The 20,963-nt window shown below is 36.0% G+C and overlaps 1 protein-coding gene across 2 annotated transcripts in view; it reads right to left on the bottom strand.

Annotated features, from left to right (window-relative positions):
* LOC106060298 (stimulated by retinoic acid gene 6 protein-like) overlaps positions 1-20,963 on the bottom strand; it is a 36,352-nt gene that overhangs the window by 2,120 nt on the left and 13,269 nt on the right. Inside the window, exons 5-16 of one of the 2 annotated variants that reach the window (XM_056017573.1) lie at positions 18,856-18,976; positions 17,587-17,638; positions 17,298-17,426; positions 16,273-16,394; positions 15,596-15,695; positions 11,924-12,047; positions 5,739-5,814; positions 5,417-5,495; positions 5,188-5,236; positions 3,285-3,405; positions 2,602-2,718; positions 1,136-1,299 (exon numbers count right to left, since the gene is read on the bottom strand). In XM_056017573.1, the coding sequence (XP_055873548.1) occupies positions 1,136-1,299; positions 2,602-2,718; positions 3,285-3,405; positions 5,188-5,236; positions 5,417-5,495; positions 5,739-5,814; positions 11,924-12,047; positions 15,596-15,695; positions 16,273-16,394; positions 17,298-17,426; positions 17,587-17,638; positions 18,856-18,976 (1,254 nt within the window). Of the gene's footprint in view, positions 1-1,135; positions 1,300-2,601; positions 2,719-3,284; positions 3,406-5,187; positions 5,237-5,416; positions 5,496-5,738; positions 5,815-11,923; positions 12,048-15,595; positions 15,699-16,272; positions 16,395-17,297; positions 17,427-17,586; positions 17,639-18,855; positions 18,977-20,963 lie in introns of both variants that reach the window. The other variant, XM_056017564.1, reaches the window with a different exon arrangement.

Here is a 20,963-nt window from a genome sequence, read left to right as displayed (position 1 = left end):
GCCAGCACAACGACCACCCGCTCTTACCTTTCTTCAACTAATGCAAGGTAACCAATAGAGTTGGGTAGACTCAAAGGCGTCCTTAAAATTCCAGTATTCGAAATTCCACTCTTCACCGAGATTCGAGCCACATAGCCTCGGTTTTGAAGCCTCGAAAGCCAAGCGCTTTATCACTCAACCACCACGTCCCCTTTGTTTAAAATGCATAATTACATTATTAAATATTTTGTAACAAGATCTACAAATTTGAAAAAAAAATCTCCGTTTTGAAAATATTCTAAAAAATAATTCCTACAAATGTTTATTACAGCAACTATATTTGATCGAAACAAAAGCTATAAGTGGGCCCATACGACACCATTCCTTATAGAAGGTCTCAACACAGGCCTGCAACGTCACAACCTGTGGGCAGTTTAGACCAATAGCTCGTTGCCACGTCGTGGAGGTCAGTGTTGAGGCCTGCTACCACGATTGGTCTCGGCCCATATCTATAAGTTCAAATGATTTTTTGTTACTTCTTATAGATTTGTCCTTCATTTTCCAAACAGAGAATAATGTTAAATAGACGCTAGAAATACCAATCGATGGCGAATAATTATAAATAACTAGTTACTTAGTGTATTAGGTATATACAATATATCAAATGTTAATTATTTATTTAGTCATTATTATAGACTTAGATTTAGCAAAAGTATTTTTGTTGGCAACGGTGATCATTTCAATATAGCGTTTTTTCAACCATTACGCCCCCTCCCACCTTTTCAGACCATTCTATCTATATAGGGCATGTTTTAAGGTCATCTGTTTCTTTGGCCAAAAGTTAACGAGTAGATGTCAGCATAACAACCAGCCGCCTTTACTTTCCCCAACAAAAAATAAAAATAAAAATCCCGAATTTAAAAATACCAGTCTTCACTGGAATTCGAAACCAGGCCCCCAGGTTCAGCAGCCAAGCTCATCCACCTCTTGCAAACTTTATTGGTGACATATGTCATATATACGAGGGAGAAATGATCACAATTCTAGCCTATCAATAGCTTTCGTATCCTGACAGAGTTGGAGTTAATGAAACTATAAGATGGGAAGGAAGCTTGAAAGAGATGTGACAAATGTAAAAAAATAGTTCTATATTTACCTCCATCAAATTTCTGTACATCCCTGGAGTAGATAGATTTATCGAGTCTACCCAGTGAAAAAAATCCAAAAGCAGCAGACAAAATGAATCTCCTTAGACATGAGAATATGCCTCCAGTTAAACTCAGATATAAGTAAAAATAACTGAGCACTTCAAAAAGTTTCCTGCAAAGTAAATATTAAAAACAAGTTGCGTAAATAATCATACTGCACTCTATTTCAAACTTTGGGCCACATCCGGGCAGTGACGTGGCCAGGGCCGGTTTTGCTTATGTGCAACGCAAGCTATAGCTTAGGGCCCCCAAGAAAAAATTAGCACTGACATATAAATTCTGGACCCATATCTCAAATAGTTTTGGGCGTTTTCATGCCTCAATACGCCACTTGACGTGGTTCTATCCGGTTCAACAAAATTCAACCCACAGTGCATAATGGGATTTGATGATTTGTTGCTACGACTTGGCCCAAGGGTGGCTGAGCGGTGAAGCGCTTGGCTTCTGAACCGGGGATACCGGGTTTGAATCCTAGGGAAGACTGGAATCTTTTATTTCGGAATCTTTGGGCGCTTCTAAGTCCACCCAGCTTTAATTGGTACCTGACTCTAGTTGGGGAAAAGTAAAGGCGGATGGTCGTTGTGCTGAGCACATGACACCCTCGTTAACCGTGGACAACAAAAACAGATGACCTTTACATCATCTGAAAGGTCCGAAAGGGGAACGTTTTACTTGGCACGAGAGAAGTGTGTCGTAAATGTACATGGCCATCATGCCGAAAGAAAATGGACACCAATGCTCTAGTTTATTTACTGCAATATTCTTCTTTTTATGTTTTTAAATTTCAAACGCCTCTGGCCGGGGGGGGGGCGGGATCGTTATCTTTGTTTGGCTACCCACCCAGGAGAAGGAAACATTTAAACTCTGCTGCCTTGCAGCTGTACCCAAACATAGGAGAGGCTTCGGGAGTCAACACTGAGAAAAATTCAGGATCAGGCGACCCCTTAGGCAACTTGCAGCACACAGTGCCACACCCTGGCAGAGCCTGCCGAGCCCAAACTGTATCTGAACTTGCCGTTTCTTTGGATACATCAGCTGAGGGGAGAAATGCTGTGTTGGCGACCATAGCCAATGCCCAGGCATCAATCTCATGTTTTTGAGATGATCCTTAGTCGCTTTGCTTGCTAGTGAAGGAGGTCATAACAAATCGTACAAACTTAACAGAAATAGCTAACATGTTTTAATAGCTAGCACATCGTACTGTCTTACATACAGCGCTAGCTAACTTCCTGTACTAGATAAACATATTTGACATTGTTATTCAGGATATTCTGTTTATTATACAGTTTTTGTTTTCTTTTTACAAATCTATGCAGTGTTTAATTTTAACACCTATCATTATACATCCATATTTTCTCCATATTTTCATTAGATTTAATATCAACCTGTATGGAGACTTCATAAACAGGCATACCTGTTGTCCACATTAAGAGGGTGTTCCTTGTCTGTTTCTTGAAGTTTTCTTTGCAGCAAACACTTTTTACTCAATAGAAACATAAGAAGTCTGAAGAGTTGACCAAGAAGTGGGAAGCTAGAAAAGAACGAAGTAAAGAAATCGGTCTTTTAAATCTATATACATTCACTGTATATTCTCTCACAAAAAAAACATTGTAGGCTGTTAGATAAAAGTAAAATATTGTGATAAATTAATGAGTATATAAATTTAAATGTTAAAAGAATTACAAGTTTGTTTTTTTTTTCAGATTTGGTGAAAATACTAACTACACTAGATTTAAAAAAAAAATTAAAAATCAGCATTAAGACGCCACCCCTCCCCCAAAATTTCTTTTATTTCTTCCCTTTTCTGTTCAGTTTTTTGTTTAGCAAAATTAAATTATATAAAAATTAAAAGTTCGATTGGTTTTCATGACTTTTCAATCTAACCCAGTGGCTGCTAATCATTGCAGCTTTCTTCCAGACTTGGTACTTTGGCAAATCGCACTTGAGATTTTATTCGTGTTTTAATTTTCAGCCTTAATTGTACATTTTATTTTCGAATTCACGTTTCAAAACTTTTGACAAAAATAGCTCACAATTAATCAATTGAACTAATCTGCAAACAACGCGTTCATAGATTCACTCCACAGTTGAGCTTACCTCAAAACTACAAAGAACCACTGGATCAAAATTCCAATCTTATTGAACTTGTAAAACATGTAGATAATTACTAGTGCAACAATTAAAATGATGCCTACCGCTAGAAAACTAAGAACAAAACCTGGAAAAGAGCATTGAATATTTAATTTGATAACAAAAATAGATGCAATTCGTAATTTATGTTTATGTAATATAAAAAGCTGCTTTTGTCTTCGAGTCCAAAGATTAATCAGGAGTACAGTATTTCGCGTGGCTACTCAGCTCCAGCTGTGACCTACATATTTCGCCACCCTCAATGCAGACTTAACCATTGTGTGCACTACATGGATATTATTTATGAGCGTCAAAGGTCGCCATTCAGTTCATTCGAGACCAATCGTTTGAGTTTGAGTTTTGAGTTTAGGCACATCGTGATAGAAGACCTGAACACTGAAGGTTTCAAAAGACGAGACTCCAAATCAGGTGATAATTGGTGGGGGGATTTTCGGACAGGGGTTAATGCACCAAACTCTCATTAATGACCGCCGGGAATAATAATGCCCTTAGGCCAGATCCTTCTTAAACATGGAAAGTGAACGTTCCTTGTCTTTTCTACCAAGGATTATATAGTTAAAACAACTGTTTTCCAACTTTTCGCGAGAGACTTGGGGTTGTCTAAGTATTCGACAGTAGATTGTTAGAACAGCAATAAATCGAACAATTTTCTTGTTAATTTATCACTAAACTTAAAACCGCCGATGTATGAGTTTTTTTAAATACAAGAAAGATTAATTAGATTGTATTGTAAGTGTCAATAAATCCATTTTACCTATTGAAGATAATGCGTTAAACTTTATGACGAGAATACAGGGTGACATTTTTTTTTCTAGACACATTGTTCAGACGCAGTATTACAGTCCTAGTACTGGACTAACAACTATGACAGGAACTAACTATTTGTGAACGTGGTACAATATGATGTCTATTTACATAAATCCAACTTCCATGAAGATAATAGATGAATATAGTATGCACAGATCACTTTCATTCACATATCTATTTATACTTTGTCTGTGTCAACTTTCTGACTTCAGTCAAATCACTAAGTTCACTACTTGACAGTCATATCACTAAGTTCACTACTTGACAGTCATATCACTAAGTTCACTACTTGACAGTCATATCGCTAAGTTCACTACTTGACAGTCATATCGCTAAGCTCACTACTTGACAGTCATATCACTAAGTTCACTACTTGACAGTCATATCGCTAAGTTCACTACTTGACAGTCATTTCACTAAGTTCACTACTTGACATTCATATCACTAAGTTCACCACTTGACAGTCATATCACTAAGTTCACTACTTGACAGTCATATCACTAAGTTCACTACTTGACAGTCATATCGCTAAGTTCACTACTTGACAGTCATATCACTAAGTTCACTACTTGACAGTCATATCACTAAGTTCACTACTTGACAGTCATTTCACTAAGTTCACTACTTGACAGTCATATCACTAAGTTCACTACTTGACTTCATTAGACTTATTTCATCAGCTTATTAAGGAATAACTTGCTTGTAACATGATTTCCAACTTAAACATAAGATAGCTTGCTGCACCAACGTAATAGATACACTGAACTATCTACAACTATTTGCTTCAACTTCTTATATTCAACTACATAGATGCATTGTAAAAATTAAATGTATGCTATTTAACTAGGCAGACACTTGACTTTTCGTTTAATTCACACTTTAGATTCTTCACTTTCTAACTTTTTCAACTCGCATCCGCACCATTTCACATTCACACTATGCTGCGCACGTAACAGTAACACTGCATCAATGTTTGTTACAATTTTAATCAAAGCACGTTCAAACAATGAGACCCGATGTGTACCCAACTGTATGTACTTACACCAGACTGTGTATATTATGGCGTAGCCAACAAAGTTGACGCTCGAGGTCTGTTTAGAAATATAGAACAAATACTATTTACAAAAGTATTCACAAATATAATACAAAAATTATAAAAAAATTATAATAATACTTTTTTATTCCTTTATTTACTTTTACAATTAGACGACCTTTTAAAAATGAAATATTGAAAGAATAAGAAATTTATTGAAAAATGGAAATCAACTTACCAGATTTGAACTTGATGAATAGATTTTCCAATCTGATACAAAGTCTTTATCTCCTTGGTAAAATTTGAGCATGTGATATCTGTGTCACGACAGAAAAGAAATTCTTATGAAAAACATTCAACATAATAAATGCACTCACTTATTAAAGATAGCTAGATAGATAGTTAGATAGATAGCTGGATAATAGATAGATAGATAGATAGATAGATAGATAGAGAATAAAGAGAGATTGATACCTAGATACATATTGATAGAAAGATGATCGATCGATAGCTAGATAGCTAGATAGATAGATAGATAGATAGATAGATAGTACTCTGACCTGTAGTTCCTAGCAAACATTGTTATGTTAAACAAAGACTGGAAGACTGCAACTATCAAGGAAAGGGAAAGACTTGCTGGGGAAAAACAAAAAAAATTATGCAGATCAAAGTAATTTGACACAATGATATGATCTGTCTCAAACAGAACTTCTGATCCACACCCAAAACGTATTTAACTCATGTGTACATTTATTTAACAAATGTATAACTCTATAAGTCTAATATGAAAACAAGATTCGGTCCCCAAAAGGTCCATTTGATGTCATCTGTTTGGTAAGCAATACAGGTCAAAAGGCAGGTTTCAATATTTTCAGCACCAATGTCAGAAGCTATGAATTACCAGCCATCAACAACCACATTTCTACCTCGCTTCATAAAAAAGATTTGTGCAGGGTACAAGTGTGATCTACGTTATTGTGTCCTATGGTCGGCTGTTGTTATTATTTTTATTATTATTAATACATTATTAATTCATTGTAAATATTAATAAGTATTTAATAAGCTGTAATGTAGATTTTTGAAGTTTGAGCTACGAACAAGGGCGCAGGGGGTGGGGGCTGGCACATGGTCCAATATCTCATTCAGAAGTTACTTCAGAAGTAACTCAGTTTTGTCAAGTGTCTAAAAAATTTTACATCAGCAATTCTTGAAACATTCGTACTAAACAACCTTAAACACTACCTACAAAATCTTTCTGTATAAATGCGGAAATATTACTGTTTACCAAATGCGATAGTTTTCTTAAACAAAAAAGTAACGTAATCAGTATATACATATATCACTTTCATATCTATAACCCCCCACTTGCAGTGGCGTAGCTAGAATGGGGGGAGGAAGGGGAGACTTTGAAGATCCCCTCTGGGCCCCCACTTGAGAGGGTCCCCCTAATGAGTGTGCGAAACATATTTTAAATCAATTAAATATTACGTCACTGCCACGTAATCTGGCTTTTCACGTTGTTATATAAGTTAGTGACATTGCATGTATTCCTCACAGATTATTAACACTTTCCGTGCGGGGTTACTCTCAATTTCAAGGAGTAGCGCTGACTAGTGCCGTGTTACTGTCAGGAAGTAACTTGGTATATAGGGTAGTTTATTTCATCACCCTTATCATTTAAGACGAAACCTGATAATAGCACTGAAAACAAAGGAGACCATGAACGTGTCGAAGGAAAGTATCACCATTTAGATGATTCATACAAAGATACAGCAGTCGAAGAAGTGAAACTGTCTCTTGAGAGAAGTAGTGCTGAAGAGACTCCAGGGGAATACCTTTTACTACAGTCAGAGAAAACATCTGAAGAAAGTGATGATGAGTCAAGTGATGGTCTTCCAAAATCACTTTCTCCAGAAGTGGAAGAAGCTGTAAATAAGCACAAAGACTTTGGATAGATCCAGCTTGGAATTTTATCTGAGAACTGCGAGCAAAGATTGTGTTAAAGGGTAGCTTATTTTCCAAAACAAATATGAACGGTATTTGTTTTCAGTAGAGTTTACCCAAAATAAATCACGAAGTTTGACATCATTGTTCACTAGAATGCTTCCAACAGGAACAATTAGCAACCGATCTTAGCTCCTCTTCTCTCCACACTTGGGATGTCTATTTTGTTTTGCTTGTGTACTGTTTTCTAAGGTATCAGAAAAGACATCTAGTGCATTGAGCAAACCTGGAGTTGGTTTCATCAAATGGAAGAAACCTGAGAGACTGAAAGCAGACGAAGAAGGAGTCCATCACAGACACGCTCTTTTGAAGAGTAAGTTACAAGAAGAGAAGCTTAAGGCAGAACCTGAATCAGATGTCCTTAAGGTCCGAAAACGTCCCGTTCCCTATTATAGGACCTCTTGACCAAGGAAAGGCTTTTATCCATGGCCAGGATGAGGCATCGGCTCTTCACCAATCCCTCTGTCCGAAGTCCCGCCTTATCCTAAGTCATCATGTATTCACACCCGGTTTGTCGCTAGTCACGACCCCCTTGAGCCCCGCACGGGTTCCCTCTCCCGTGCGAGGCCGGAGGCCGAGCCGCGTGGGGGCTCTTCGTATGCCTATAATGTCCCACCGAACCTTTGCGAGGGTCTTTCACAGCGCGTATGGCCCCCATTAGGGAACGAATCGATGTGGGGGTTGGACGGGTTAGCGAGCCTTTGTTACATCCCTACCACGTGCAGTGTACAGTCTCTCGACCGTACGTGTGGTAGCCCACTAAGAGCTATGTGTGCTACCGTACTTTGCCTATCCGTTTCCCTTGGCGGACGTTTCCACAGGAGGGCCACTCTGAGGCGACGGGAGCAGAACCAGATGAACTGTCACATATGTTGAATGCCTAAATTTTTGAAAAATCAGCAGTATTGGAGAGATATTCTGAAGCGTGTAGCAGCGGCTATTAAGTACTTTGCAAAAACAAACACAAGCTTACGTGGTAACAACAAAAAACTGAATTCACACAATCCTGGGAAATTCCTAGCATCTTGAAATTCTTTGCAGAATTTGATGAAGTTACGAAACACCACTTAGATAGAATCGAATATGGTGTCAGGGAGAGGTATGGCGAGAATGAATGTTAGTTTGATATTTTGGTATGGTTGTTATATCCCCCTTGTTACGAATGCAAAGTGTTGCACGTGATGTGAACTGACTGATTAAGTCTTCGTTGAATGTGCGAGAGAATGTGTTAAGAATGAATGTGTGTAAGATCTTGCTCCCGGTCCAGGAAGGTTGGACGTTTACTTCCTGGACTGGTATTTATGCATTTATATATTTATAAGTTGATGGACTGGTGTTTTGTGTATTACTATTTCATAATAGTGATATAACTGTGTGCTTTATTAAGTATTAAAGTATTATCGATATTCATGAATATAAGGAGTTAGAGTTGATGTATATTAAGTGTTTGTATTTGAGTTAAGCAAGTATTAATGAATTATAATTGAGTAACCAAGAAAGTATCAAGAAAGTATTATTTAGTATTCAAGAAACCCGCTAGTGAGCCAAGTTGAGAAACACAACAAGACAAGAGACAAGCAACAGCATATATATATAATTTGAACCCCTGATATATGGGAAGACACATTATTTGTCACCAGAAATTTAAAATGAGTTTATTAACTTGATGGGCAATAAAGCTTGTTGGAAAGTCAAGCAAGTTTGTTACTTTTCTCTAATGCTTGATTCCACCCCAGATGTTTCTCATCAAGAACAGGTATCTCTAATAGTTCGTTACTTGGATGTTGATAACTTCGAAATAAAAGAGTTATTCATTGGTGACTTTGAACATTTTAAACCTGATGGACAACATTATAAAGAATTTGTTCTGAAAACTCTTAAAGACAATGGACTGGACTTTGATCTGTACAGAGGTCAAACCTATGATAACGCATCCACAATGAGTGGCCGTCTATCTGCCTGCAGAAACATCACTTAGACATAAATAAAGGCATCATTTCATTTTTTTGCTTATCTGGAATTCTGGTAAAATCTTCGCCCAATTAATATAGTTAAGAAGAAACTACAAACTACAAGCTGCTGAAGACATTAAAATCTTTTCATGCTTTCTGCAAAATGATGAGAAGCGAACGAAACTGATCATCCAATCCATCGAAAAAGCAAAAGAAGATAGTGAATGGCTATGGAGTTCCTGTAATCAAAATAACCAGAAGAAAGAAAAGACTTGATGGGGAGTTGAGTTCTGATGTAGGACTGCAATTCAAACATGTTGTGACAGAAGTGCTGGACAGACTTCATATGGAGATGAAGGACAGATTCCAAAGGCTGGAAAACCATGAGGACACTTTTGGGTTTCTTCTTAAACCAAGACACCTCTTGGAGTCTATGGATGCTGACACGCTGATGAAAAACTGTGTTCCTTTTTCCTGTTTGATGAAATAAAATACATGCAAATCGCTTGTTCAATGATGTCATTGATGCACGAGCACTTTTCATCAACAAAGTAGTGCCACAATCACCGATTCACATAGCTAGCTTTATATGGTAATGATATGTGCTCAAATCTTGCAACCTCCATCCGAATACTGCTAACTCAGGCCCCTTCTATTGCGCCATGTGAGAGATTATTCTCAAAGCTTAAGTTCATGAAAAACTATCTCAGGAGCACAATGACACAAGAAAGACTTAGCATGGAGTCAAAATACTACGCAGTATCGATGTAGATGATGTTATAGATGCCTATGCTGCACAGAAAGCACGATGTGAAGCGATATGAATTGAGATTTGTCACTTGTGCGTTATTTCGCCAATAAACAAAGGTATTATTTACTAAAATATTCTTAATGATTATTTCTTGTTAATTTTACTGATATACTGTACCAATTTGAATGTAGGCCTATGTATTTATTAAGTACATTATTTCATGTCATGATGTCGAAATTCAAGGGGCCCCCAACGAGGTAAATCCCCCCGGGGCCCCAAATCCCTAGCTACGCCCCTGCCCACTTGATATAGTCTTTTCAGTTTATTATTATGTTAGAAATGAACGAGTAGTCATTCTTTGGCGCTGCCAGGGTCGAGTTTCGCTAAAGAGAAACAAAATTCATCGTAGTCCCTTTAACAGTTTCCACTGAGGAATTTTCTGGTGATGTGGCAGGTCTGCAGCAGTACCGCCCTCTGACAGGCAACGAAGATGTTCCTAGGAATGTTAAGGGCCTTGAAGGTGTCTGTGAGGTCAGTTGTTATTATCCCCTCGGTTGATATAACAATGGGGTATATAGTTATTTTGGACAATTTCCATAGACGCTTAATCTCCAAGCCTAGGTTCCAATATTTTCTTTGTTTTTCTATCTCAGTTTTTCTTAAATTATGAGACAGTGGTACGGCGATATCGATAATGGTAGCGGTTTTTTCTTTTTTATCGATGAACAGCAGATCCGGGCGATTGAAATCTACCGTTATTATTATTATTATTATTATGTTAGAAATGAACGAGTAGTCATTCTCTGGCACTGCCAGGGTCGAGTTTCGCCAAAGAGAAACAAAATTCATCGTAGTCCCTTTAACAGTTTCCACTGAGGAATTTTCTGGTGATGTGGCAGGTCTGCAGCAGTACCGCCCTCTGACAGGCAACGAATATGTTCCTAGGAATGTTAAGGGCCTTGAAGGTGTCTGTGAGGTCAGTTGTTATTATCCCCTCGGTTGATATAACAATGGGGTATATTGTTATTTTGGACAATTTCCATAGACGCTTAATCTCCAAGCCTAGGTTCCCATATTTTCTTTGTTTTTCTATCTCAGTTTTTCTCAAATTATGAGACAGTGGTACGGCGATATTTCTTTTTTATCGATGAACAGCAGATCCGGGCGATTGAAATCTACCGTTTTGTCGGTCAGAATAGGCCTATCCCAGTACAGCAAATGTTCAGTAGACTCGAGAACCTCTTGCGGAGAGTATTTATAATAAGGGGGAGTGTCCTTACCGATCAATTTGTACGTCAAAGCCAGGTGTTGGTGTATTAACTTTGCAACTTGGTTATGGCGACCCAGGTAGGCTGATTCTGATAGGGCTGGACATCCTGCCATAATGTGTTCAATCGACTCGCCCACATTTCCACATTTTCGGCATTTGTCGACAACATTATTATTATTATTATTATTATTATTATAAGCAGATAATTGTTTTAAAAAATGGTGTGATTTATACGAAAAAAAATGCTAATATATTTATTTTAAAAAACAAAACAATTCATTTTCAGAAGATACAAAGTACCACCAGAATTTCGTCATCCTTAAAATATCCTGAAATTAGATTTTTTCAATCTATTTTCTACTTTTTGAGATTTGAAAGGGACGGACTGACGGACGCACAACGGATAGACAGAACATCCAAAATTAAAAGCGACTTTTCCCCTTGCGTGGGCCTTAAAAATGTTAAATTTTCGAATCAACTTTTCTTGAAAAGGTTATTAGATTTATCCAGATTTGGCTTTGTATTTGGTGCAGTCTAATACGGCGAATAAGGCTTTCTCACGACTTATGTTGTTCTTAAGTGGATCACATATATTTTTTAATTAGTTTCTGAAAACAATGTTTTCCAGAAACATTTCTTCCTTGTCAAAGTACATCTTACAAATATATAAATATATAGTATTGTGAAAGTAGAAATTCTATAGAGAATTTAAAAAAACAACACATTAATTGATGTAGAAATAATACCATTAAATAATATTTTACTAACCTATTATAATGTTATAACCTTCACTGTAAATTGGACATTTAGATAAGATGTTGAACATGTGGCTATCCATTGTATCGAACAGAAAATCAATCAACAAAATGATGTAAATCGTGGCCAATGCCAACTGCAAAATGAGTTTTTCAACAACGTAAAAAATGAGTAAATCTGTACATGGAATATAATTTTTTATTTGAAGTTTTAATTTCTGATAAAAACCTTTTGCTAGAATTAAGAAATATGTAAATTTTTTAATGTAAAATCTCCAAAATAAGCCCAGTGGATGATTTATAACTTTTCAAAGGAAGTGTGCCGCGATCGTAAATGTTTTTTTTTTTCGAAATGATGCATTGTATCTATCCTTTATACATCCATCTAAATTTGGAACTTGTATTCTTCAAATAGTGTCACTTAAATATTAGAAAAAATTCTTTGTCAATGGCTCTGTTTTGTAGTCTGTAAGGTTTAGTATCTTAGTCAATGACTGCTTTATAGTCTGTAAGGTTCAGTATCTTAGTCAATGACTCTGCTTTATAGCATGTTTCAGTATCTTAGTCATTGACTCTGTTTTAAAGTCTGTAAGGTTCAGTATCTTAGTCAATGACTCTTGTTTTATATTCTGCAAGGTTCAGTATCTTTAAACATAAAGTATCAGTATCTTAAAGACCAAAAGTAATGATAACAATAATAAGATCGTGGCGAATGTTTGATTTATATTAAGAGATTACAAAGGCTGAAGTGTCTACGATTTAAAAGTACCTATTAAGGCCAAAATTTGGAAATATTGATAGTCTTTGATGAATTATCTGATCAACTAATTAACTCAACAGTCTGAAACTAGCCTGGAATCTTGTGAAGAAACTAGCGACAACCCATTGAAGTCTCTATCACTACCGACAGAACTCCTATATGTCAATGAGTGGGAGAAAAGTTTAGAGATTGATTTCAATGTAGGGTGTGACCTTGTATTATGGTGAGGTCATAAGACCAGTGACTTCTGCTGTACTGGCAAGTTAGTCCAGTGGTATTTCGTGGTCCCAAATTATATTACTTTTGAAGTACGGAGTACCCCAAGGATCAGTTCTAGGCCCAGTACTGTTCACTATGTATACATATCCACTCAGCGGTGTCATACGGCCAACCGGCATCTTATACCATTTCTTTGCCGATGACTCACAGTTCTACGATTCATCATTACCCTCAGAGGTGTCGCATCTGGCAGAGAAAATCAGTGGTACCGTTGAAAGGGTGAGCGATTGGATGGTTGAAAATAAGCTCAAGATGAACGAAGATAAGACAGAAATAATTAAGATTGGCACTAGGAACAACGTCTCAAAAGTTGAAAGCACAAATTCTCTCTTTATCACGAACTGCCAGCTTCCTTATGTCAATGTAGTGCGGAATCTTGGAGTTTTCTACGACTCAACACTATCTTTCGACCCACACATAAGTCAGCTCTGCAAAGGTCTTTATCTGCAGCTGCGCAGATTAGGCCAGATCCGACCATATTTGACAACGGAGTCAACAAAAACGCTAGCTGTGGCATTCATACTCTCCCTCCTTGACTACTGTAACGCCGTGCTAGCAGGTATACCTGATGACAAAATAGCCAAGCTGCAACGAATACAGAACAACGCCGCATGAATAGTCCTTAAAAAAACAAGACGAGATTCTTCTACTACGCTCTTGCGTACGCTCCATTGGCTTCAAGGGAAAGCGAGAATCGATTACAAGGTCGCCACACTTTGTCACCAGTGTAATATATAACAATGAGATGCCCCTTTTCTTTAGCGAACTGATTACTCCTTATGTCCCTCAGAGAGCCCTGCGCTCAATGAACTCAACGCTTTTAGTAGTGCCACGTTTCTCCCTCAAAAGCTACGGTCTGCGGGCTTTTTCAGTTCACGGACCAAAGGTTTGGAACTCACTCCCCATTGATCTCAGACAGACACTATGCTACACCACTTTTAAGCAGAACATTAAGACCTATCTGTTTAAAACTTTTTTAGATTAACTGTCAATTTAGCTGTCGTGTCTATGTTTGTAATGTTATTTCAGCGCCTTGAGCCTACATTTTGTTTGTTAACAGCGCTTTATTATTATTGTTACCTAGGCTATTCATTATAACCTCTAGATCTATAAATTACTGAGACTTACAGGCGAGAACAATAAGAGTTCAGTTACAACTCATAAAGAGTTTATTTAGGAACAAAAGAAAAAGATCATTAAAAGAAAACGGACATTAAGGCCAACAAAAGCAAGTCAAATAATGAAAACAAAATAGTAGGACAGGTTCAGTTCAAAATAATCAAAGAACCGCCATCACAGAGGCACAATAGTGTCTCATCTAAAAAATAAAACGATGGCTTACAATAATATAATACAGGTCCTAACAGTCAAAGGACCGTCATCCATGAGACACACTACTGTCTCGTATCAAGACAAAAGTTTGTCTTTTTCATACTATATGACCCAAATCTGGTCTTTATAGAAAAGAAAACATACAGGAGATGATAAGAGACTAAGTAGACGTATTTACATAAACCAACTTATTGACAACAAATACATAAAGTCTGCTTAGCTCGTTAGTGAAAAATACATTCCCATAAAGTGGCATAACAACACTATTATATAAAATATAAACATTATGGAGATTTAGTTGACAATGATGTACACTGGTCAGCTCAAAGGCTCAAGAGGACGTGGCAATTGTATACAGTTAACAGGGACCTAAATAATGTATTAAGGGGGACTAACTCTTATTGAAAAAAGTATCTAACCTTATTGTCCCTCTTGTCACAAAGGGATTTAGTTGTTGCTAAGGCTACAGTTTCTATTTGTGACATCATGAAGTTATTCAAATAAAAAAAAATTCCATCCACAGAATAATAGAGTTTCTTTTTTTTTTCAAATGACCAGATCCGGGCACATGCTTTTACAAGACTAACACTGGTATGAGCAATGTCCTCTTGTACAGTAGCAAAGTTCATGTTCTTATTTTTAGTATACAGTCTTGAACTGACAATCTTTGTATGTGTGGAAAGGCTTGCGTGATATTTATTTCAATTAATACATGAGCCCGAAACTCAAGACAGGGGACAAAAAAGAATTGCATAACTATTAGATGTAATAGTCAGCTTGCTTTGGATATAGTAAACATTAACGTATACTAGTCGGCTGGTACATTGGCTTTGTGCCTGCTTTTCAGATTTTGTCCTATCCTCGTGTACCCAAACGAGGAAGACAGGCACAATCCGAAAAACGGCCAGCTCCTCTACCACCGAAGCAAAAGCCACCTTAACCTGCGCTATCTGTGGACGGGAGTGTCTCTCCAAAATAGGGCTCCACAGCCACATGAGGAAGTGTGCTCTGAGATGAACCATAGTCGTTCTACGACTGAAGGAGGCCAATGATACTAGTCAGTATCTGTCTCCATAGTTCCAATAAATGTTGTAGGTTTATCTCTAGCCATTTAGACATTGAGTCAGGCTTACGTAATAGTTTGTCATGCCTAACTTTTGCAGTTCCATTTAGTAATTGCTTTTAAATTATTTGATTATAAGTATATATTCATTTTAAGAACTAATAGATTTGAATACTATTAAATTAAAAACGTAATTTTTAAAGGTATTTCTTTTATGAATTGAAAACTACATCGAGCCAGTTTTTTTTTACCAGATAAGTTGTTATGAGTTGAAAGAACAGTATAGAAACAAGTTTGGTTGGATACTTGAAGAATGGATAGTTCGTAAATAACTTCAGTTTCTTGCTCTTGCTTCTAAAGTATAGGAAGATAACACAATATACATTTTAAGCATGTATAAAAAAATTTTTTGGAATCTAGAAACAATTAAGAACAAATTTTCGTAAAATAATAACATTATGAGATTACTTTAAAAAAGAATATAATTACGTACTACGCATTTCATGTGCCAAATAGTTTGTTACCAATAATTAATGGACTAATTGGTTACTTTTTTTGATTCACGTATTGTCTTCACCAATGAATAATTGTGCAAAGTTTCAACTTGATTCGAATATGAGTGTGGGAGACAAAACGTGTACATTATAACTAGATAGACAGAGTGAGCAATATTAGCTTTGTAAAAAATTTAACTTTAAAGTGAATTATGATTTACTGTAGGAATCAATGCTAAGCCAAAATAGCTTAAAAAGTAAAAGTTGTTTTTGTTTTTTAAAAAAAAATGAAGATTGAATTATTTGAATATTATAGTGCCTCATTGGTAATTATCAATATAAAAAGATATATTATAATTTAATTTTAAAAATTTGTTTCTGCAGTGCAATAAGCTGAACACGATAATAGAGTTGTGATTGATAGTTATACCTACATTCTTGCAATAAAAGATGTTTGAGATTCAGTGAGTAATGCTTGATAAAGTTTATCTTTAGATTTCCTAAACACCCAACGAACATGGTCCACTTGATGAGGTTTAACTGCTCCTGGAATATGCTGAAATATGAAGAAGACGTAACCATATAAAAAAAAACTGTACTTAATCAGTTATCGGACTTACTTTTAAGAAAAGAAAAAAAAAAGGTAATGTTTTAATCCCTGAGTTTCCTATGTCAGTGTCAACCGATGCTGTCTTGCTATTTATAATTCGGGATTTGAACTACAGGTTAAACTGTCGAAGACGTAAATATGTGCGACAAACTTGTCAGATATCTTTCACTTACTGATGTGAGCACTTATAAGACTTTGTTGTTATTATACATTACTAACATTGCCCAGCGGCTAGGCCCGTTGATTTGATCCCAGGCTATACAATGTTTATTTTGACATGAACTGCCTTCCCTTTTTTTCTCACTTATAACTTGGACTAGCCCGTATATTCTGGATTATAGCACTTCCCCCTCCCCCTCCCATAACTCTCCACCTTAACAAATAGTCTTCTTTACACTATTTGAATAGACTTCAGCTTTTCAGTTAGTTTGAAATATTAGATAAGCTCGATGATATTTTTTAAGCTGCTCCTTTCTGATCCCACCCCTTCCCTTAAAAACTTTAATTGTATAATCTCGTGCATCTAATTGAGACGGCCTGCTTAAAAACCCTACCGCTCCCAACCATATAATTTTTAACCTTCTATTTCATTATCCCCCCCCCCCTTTCCCAAACACCCTTCGCCTTAGAAAATAATTCTACCTACAATCTCTGAGTATTCATCGACTTTTCAGCACTTTTACAAAACATCTTAAAAGCTCTGTGATGCTACTCGGCATAAACCTTTTAAAAATAGTGTATTATATATATACATTTGGTGTGGAAACATTTTTTGATAAAGAAAAATAAAAATGTTCTACATAATTAATAAATTGAATTCAAGGAAACAATATAAAAGAATATCATTACCTTATCAAGCAAACATTTACTTGTGTAACATCTGTACAGTATGTAGCAGCAGTAGAGAACAAAGATGATCTGGCATATCAAATTGGGCAGGCTCATCAAAACAGAAATTGCTTTAGAACTTTTCATTTTCTGGAAATTTATTTATTTTTTATTGATCAGCGTGTGCAATTTAGATTTTTTTTTTTTTACATTTAAGCAAAAAAAAAGGAAGCTTTATTTTATTTCAAAATGTATCTTTAAATGAAATAAATCATTTCATAATTTTATTTCACAAATTTTAGAAACTTACAGAGATAGTCGATTTTTCATCTTCGTCAGAATAAGCGACATCTATGCCAAACCTGGGGAAAGTTAAATAGCAGAACCAAGCACTCTAAAGCCTCACTAACCTACAACTTTTTGTTTTTTCTTTGTTTGTTTGTGTGTGTGTGTGTGTGTGTGTTTGTTTATTTCTGTGTTTAAGTCATAAACATTTGTATGCCTAGTTTGTAAATAAATGAACTAGTCACTCAAACAAGATGCAGGAGGAGGTAATTCCCATACAAAGTAAAATGGTTCTCAAAATACAAAAATTTGCAGCAAAGAGACTGAGGGGAAGACGTATTAGTATGTTTGTGTAAATCTGGCGCCCGTGGAAACGGTCGTGAGAGGGGACGACAAGGCCTAAGGGTAACATAACATGGCTCCCGTGGGAGTGCATAAGAGGGTGCGAGAGTATCCTCATCGCACTGTGCGGAGATGTAAAAGAGTTCGCTCTCAGCGATATGCAAAGCGCCGTCCCTCAAGGGGCAGTGACATAAATGGCGTGTTCATCATGGTTAGCCTGGTAAATCAAAGGAAAAGTCTAGTCCGCGAGTGTCAGTGTCCACCGGAAGTGAACTATTAGTTTAACTCCGAGTCTCACCCCCCCCCCCCGGTCAGACAGGATGGCGTGAAGGAGGGACACAACTCCCACTTCAGGCCGGTGGAAGGGAGCTCTTGTTCGCTTCTGCTGGCCTTGAGTTCCAAGTGCAATGCACAATTCTACTAGACAGTTTCAGATGTTCCAAAAGCTATGACAAGTCTCATATAGATTATGACAATAAAATGTAAATACATTCTCCTTCTCTTGGATTAGTTGTGTGTTTTTTAAATACAGTTTATACTATTTAAGTAATACAGTACAGATAATAAAACAAAATTGAAACGGTGAAATATGAAATGAATATAAGGTAACCTATAGGAAAAAAAAAAGGAAATGAAAAGAGGAAGATTGCGAGAGATATCGAGATAGATATTTAAATTAAACAATGTCAAGGACGCTAGGTTGAAAGGTCATTGTTCAGACAAAAAAAAAAACACAACTTTTTGTTACAAGTGAAAGAGATTAGAAATTTGATGTTTCAGTTCTGAACTTAAAATACATGGATTATTACTAGGTCTTATATTGTTGCGACCTTCAAGTTGCACATTTCTATCAACTTCCCAGCAGTTGCCTAAAAACACAAAATATAAACACTGCTACACAGATTTGCGGTATTTAATACTATTCTTATTTAATACTATTCTAGGTACTTACCAGGTTAAGCAATACATTATGTTGATGATAGCACCAGCTGCCCTGTACCTCGTGCTGACACAAGCGAAGTAGGGAAAACAGAGAACACAGACCAACAAGGCTTGAAATAATACTTCAATGGCTGTGAACAATAGTGTCATACAATGTGTGCGGTATAAAACGAAAATTATAATTTTTTTTTATCTAAAAGATTTTCATCCCCTTACCATCCTTATTCATCAATATAAATATTTTGGTATTGATGGTCCATTGCATCAGTGGATTAAGGATTTTATGATAGGGAGAGAACAAACTGTAATAATAAATGGCTCTAAATCAACATCAATAACAGTAAACTCAGGTGTACCTCAAGGAACAGTCTTAGAACCACTACTATTTTAAATTTACATAAATGATTTACCGAATTGCATTAGTTCAGGAACAAAAATCAGATTATTTGCAGATGATTGCATAATATATAGAACAATAAAAACAACACAAGATACAGAAATTTTACAAAGAGAATTAGATGAATTACAGAAATGGGAATCAAATTGGATCATGTCTTTCCACCCAGAAAAATGTTAGTTATTAAGAGTAACAAAAAAATAAAACAAATAAATTCCACTTATTTTATTCATGGCAAACCAATAACACAGACTAAAAACGCAAAATACCTAGGTGCTATAATAAATGAAAAACTGTCATGGAATCCACATATTGATAAATTTACCAAAAAATTAAACAAAGCATTAGGGTTTGTTAAAAGAAATTTCTGTAAATCAAAAAAGAACATAAAACTAAAATGTTATTTAACCTTGGTTAGGCCAATAATAGAATATGCATCCTCTGTTTGGGACCCCTCAACTCAAGAAAACATTAAGAAACTGGAACAGACACAAAATAGAGCAGTGAGATTCATAACAAACGAATATTTACACTTAACTAGAGTAACACCTTTAGTAAAATCACTAAATTTAGAAAGCCTTCAGGACAGAAGGCTCAAAAGTAAAGTAGCAATTGTACATAAAACACTGAATCATAATCTTCAAATACAAAAACAAAATCTAATAAGATACTCTGAAAGACACAAAGATAAAGGCACATTCCTTGTTCCATATGCTAGGACAAATGTGTACAAATACTCCTTCTTCCCTAGTGTTATTAGAGCATGGAATGGGTTGCTTGAGCTAGCCAGGAAAACCAGTGACTTGGCAGAATTTAAGTCATTGGTTAATATGCATGACTAGATGCATGACGCGTAGGACGTAATCATCTTCTTTTTTGAAATAAACGTCAGTATTATATACGATAATCTTTTATTTATGGGACATATAGTGTTGATAGAGCAAATCTAAACTAAATCTGTATTACCTTTGTGCATATTATCATATTGACATATATACGTTTGAACTAACGACTAACCATCAGAATTATAGGCCTATTTGTATCATGAAATATACTCATTTTTACCTCTGTAATAGTTTTATTTTCATGTCGTTTCTATCGCCACATAGCAACTCAATTAAACAAACAAAACTCTTAACCAATTGTTAAGTAACTAACATCAACTAATTTTGTTAATAAAACTAGAAGCTTCATACAGGTTCCTGGTCTACATGTTCCTAACATATCCTGTGCCGGATTAAAGTATGTGGAGACCCCAAGTCAGAATTTTGTGGAGCATTTAATAAAAATTCACTTAATAATAAAAAAAAAATATGAATATGATGAATATCTAAAAACTTACCCAATTAGAAAAGAACGAGAACATTTTTTAATTAAATTAAATTGTCCTTCCTTAAAAAAAATAATATATTTCAGTAACGAAAAGTAAATTTTTATTAAGGGTTTTCGCGATGTAGTAAATCCGGAGAATAACACATACACATAATAAGCGGAAACTTTATAACCACGATAGTGTTGCCAACTGTAAGATTTTAAGTTTTGGTGGGTAAAAATGCGAAAGAAAAATATATAGAAGTAAACGTAAAGCTGCTAAACCGTCGAAACATGGATTTTTTTTTCTCCATTGCGGGGGGCCCTTTTCTTGTGAAGTCACCTGGGCAGTAGCCCCGCCTGCCCTCTCATAAATTCGGCCCTGAACAACCAGACGCTCTGACGAATCA

The sequence above is a fragment of the Biomphalaria glabrata genome, chromosome 1, assembly GCF_947242115.1.
Source record: "Biomphalaria glabrata chromosome 1, xgBioGlab47.1, whole genome shotgun sequence".
NCBI classification, from domain to species: domain Eukaryota; kingdom Metazoa; phylum Mollusca; class Gastropoda; family Planorbidae; genus Biomphalaria; species Biomphalaria glabrata.
Note: the sequence above shows the minus strand (reverse complement) of the source record. Positions and strands in the feature narration are given on the sequence as shown.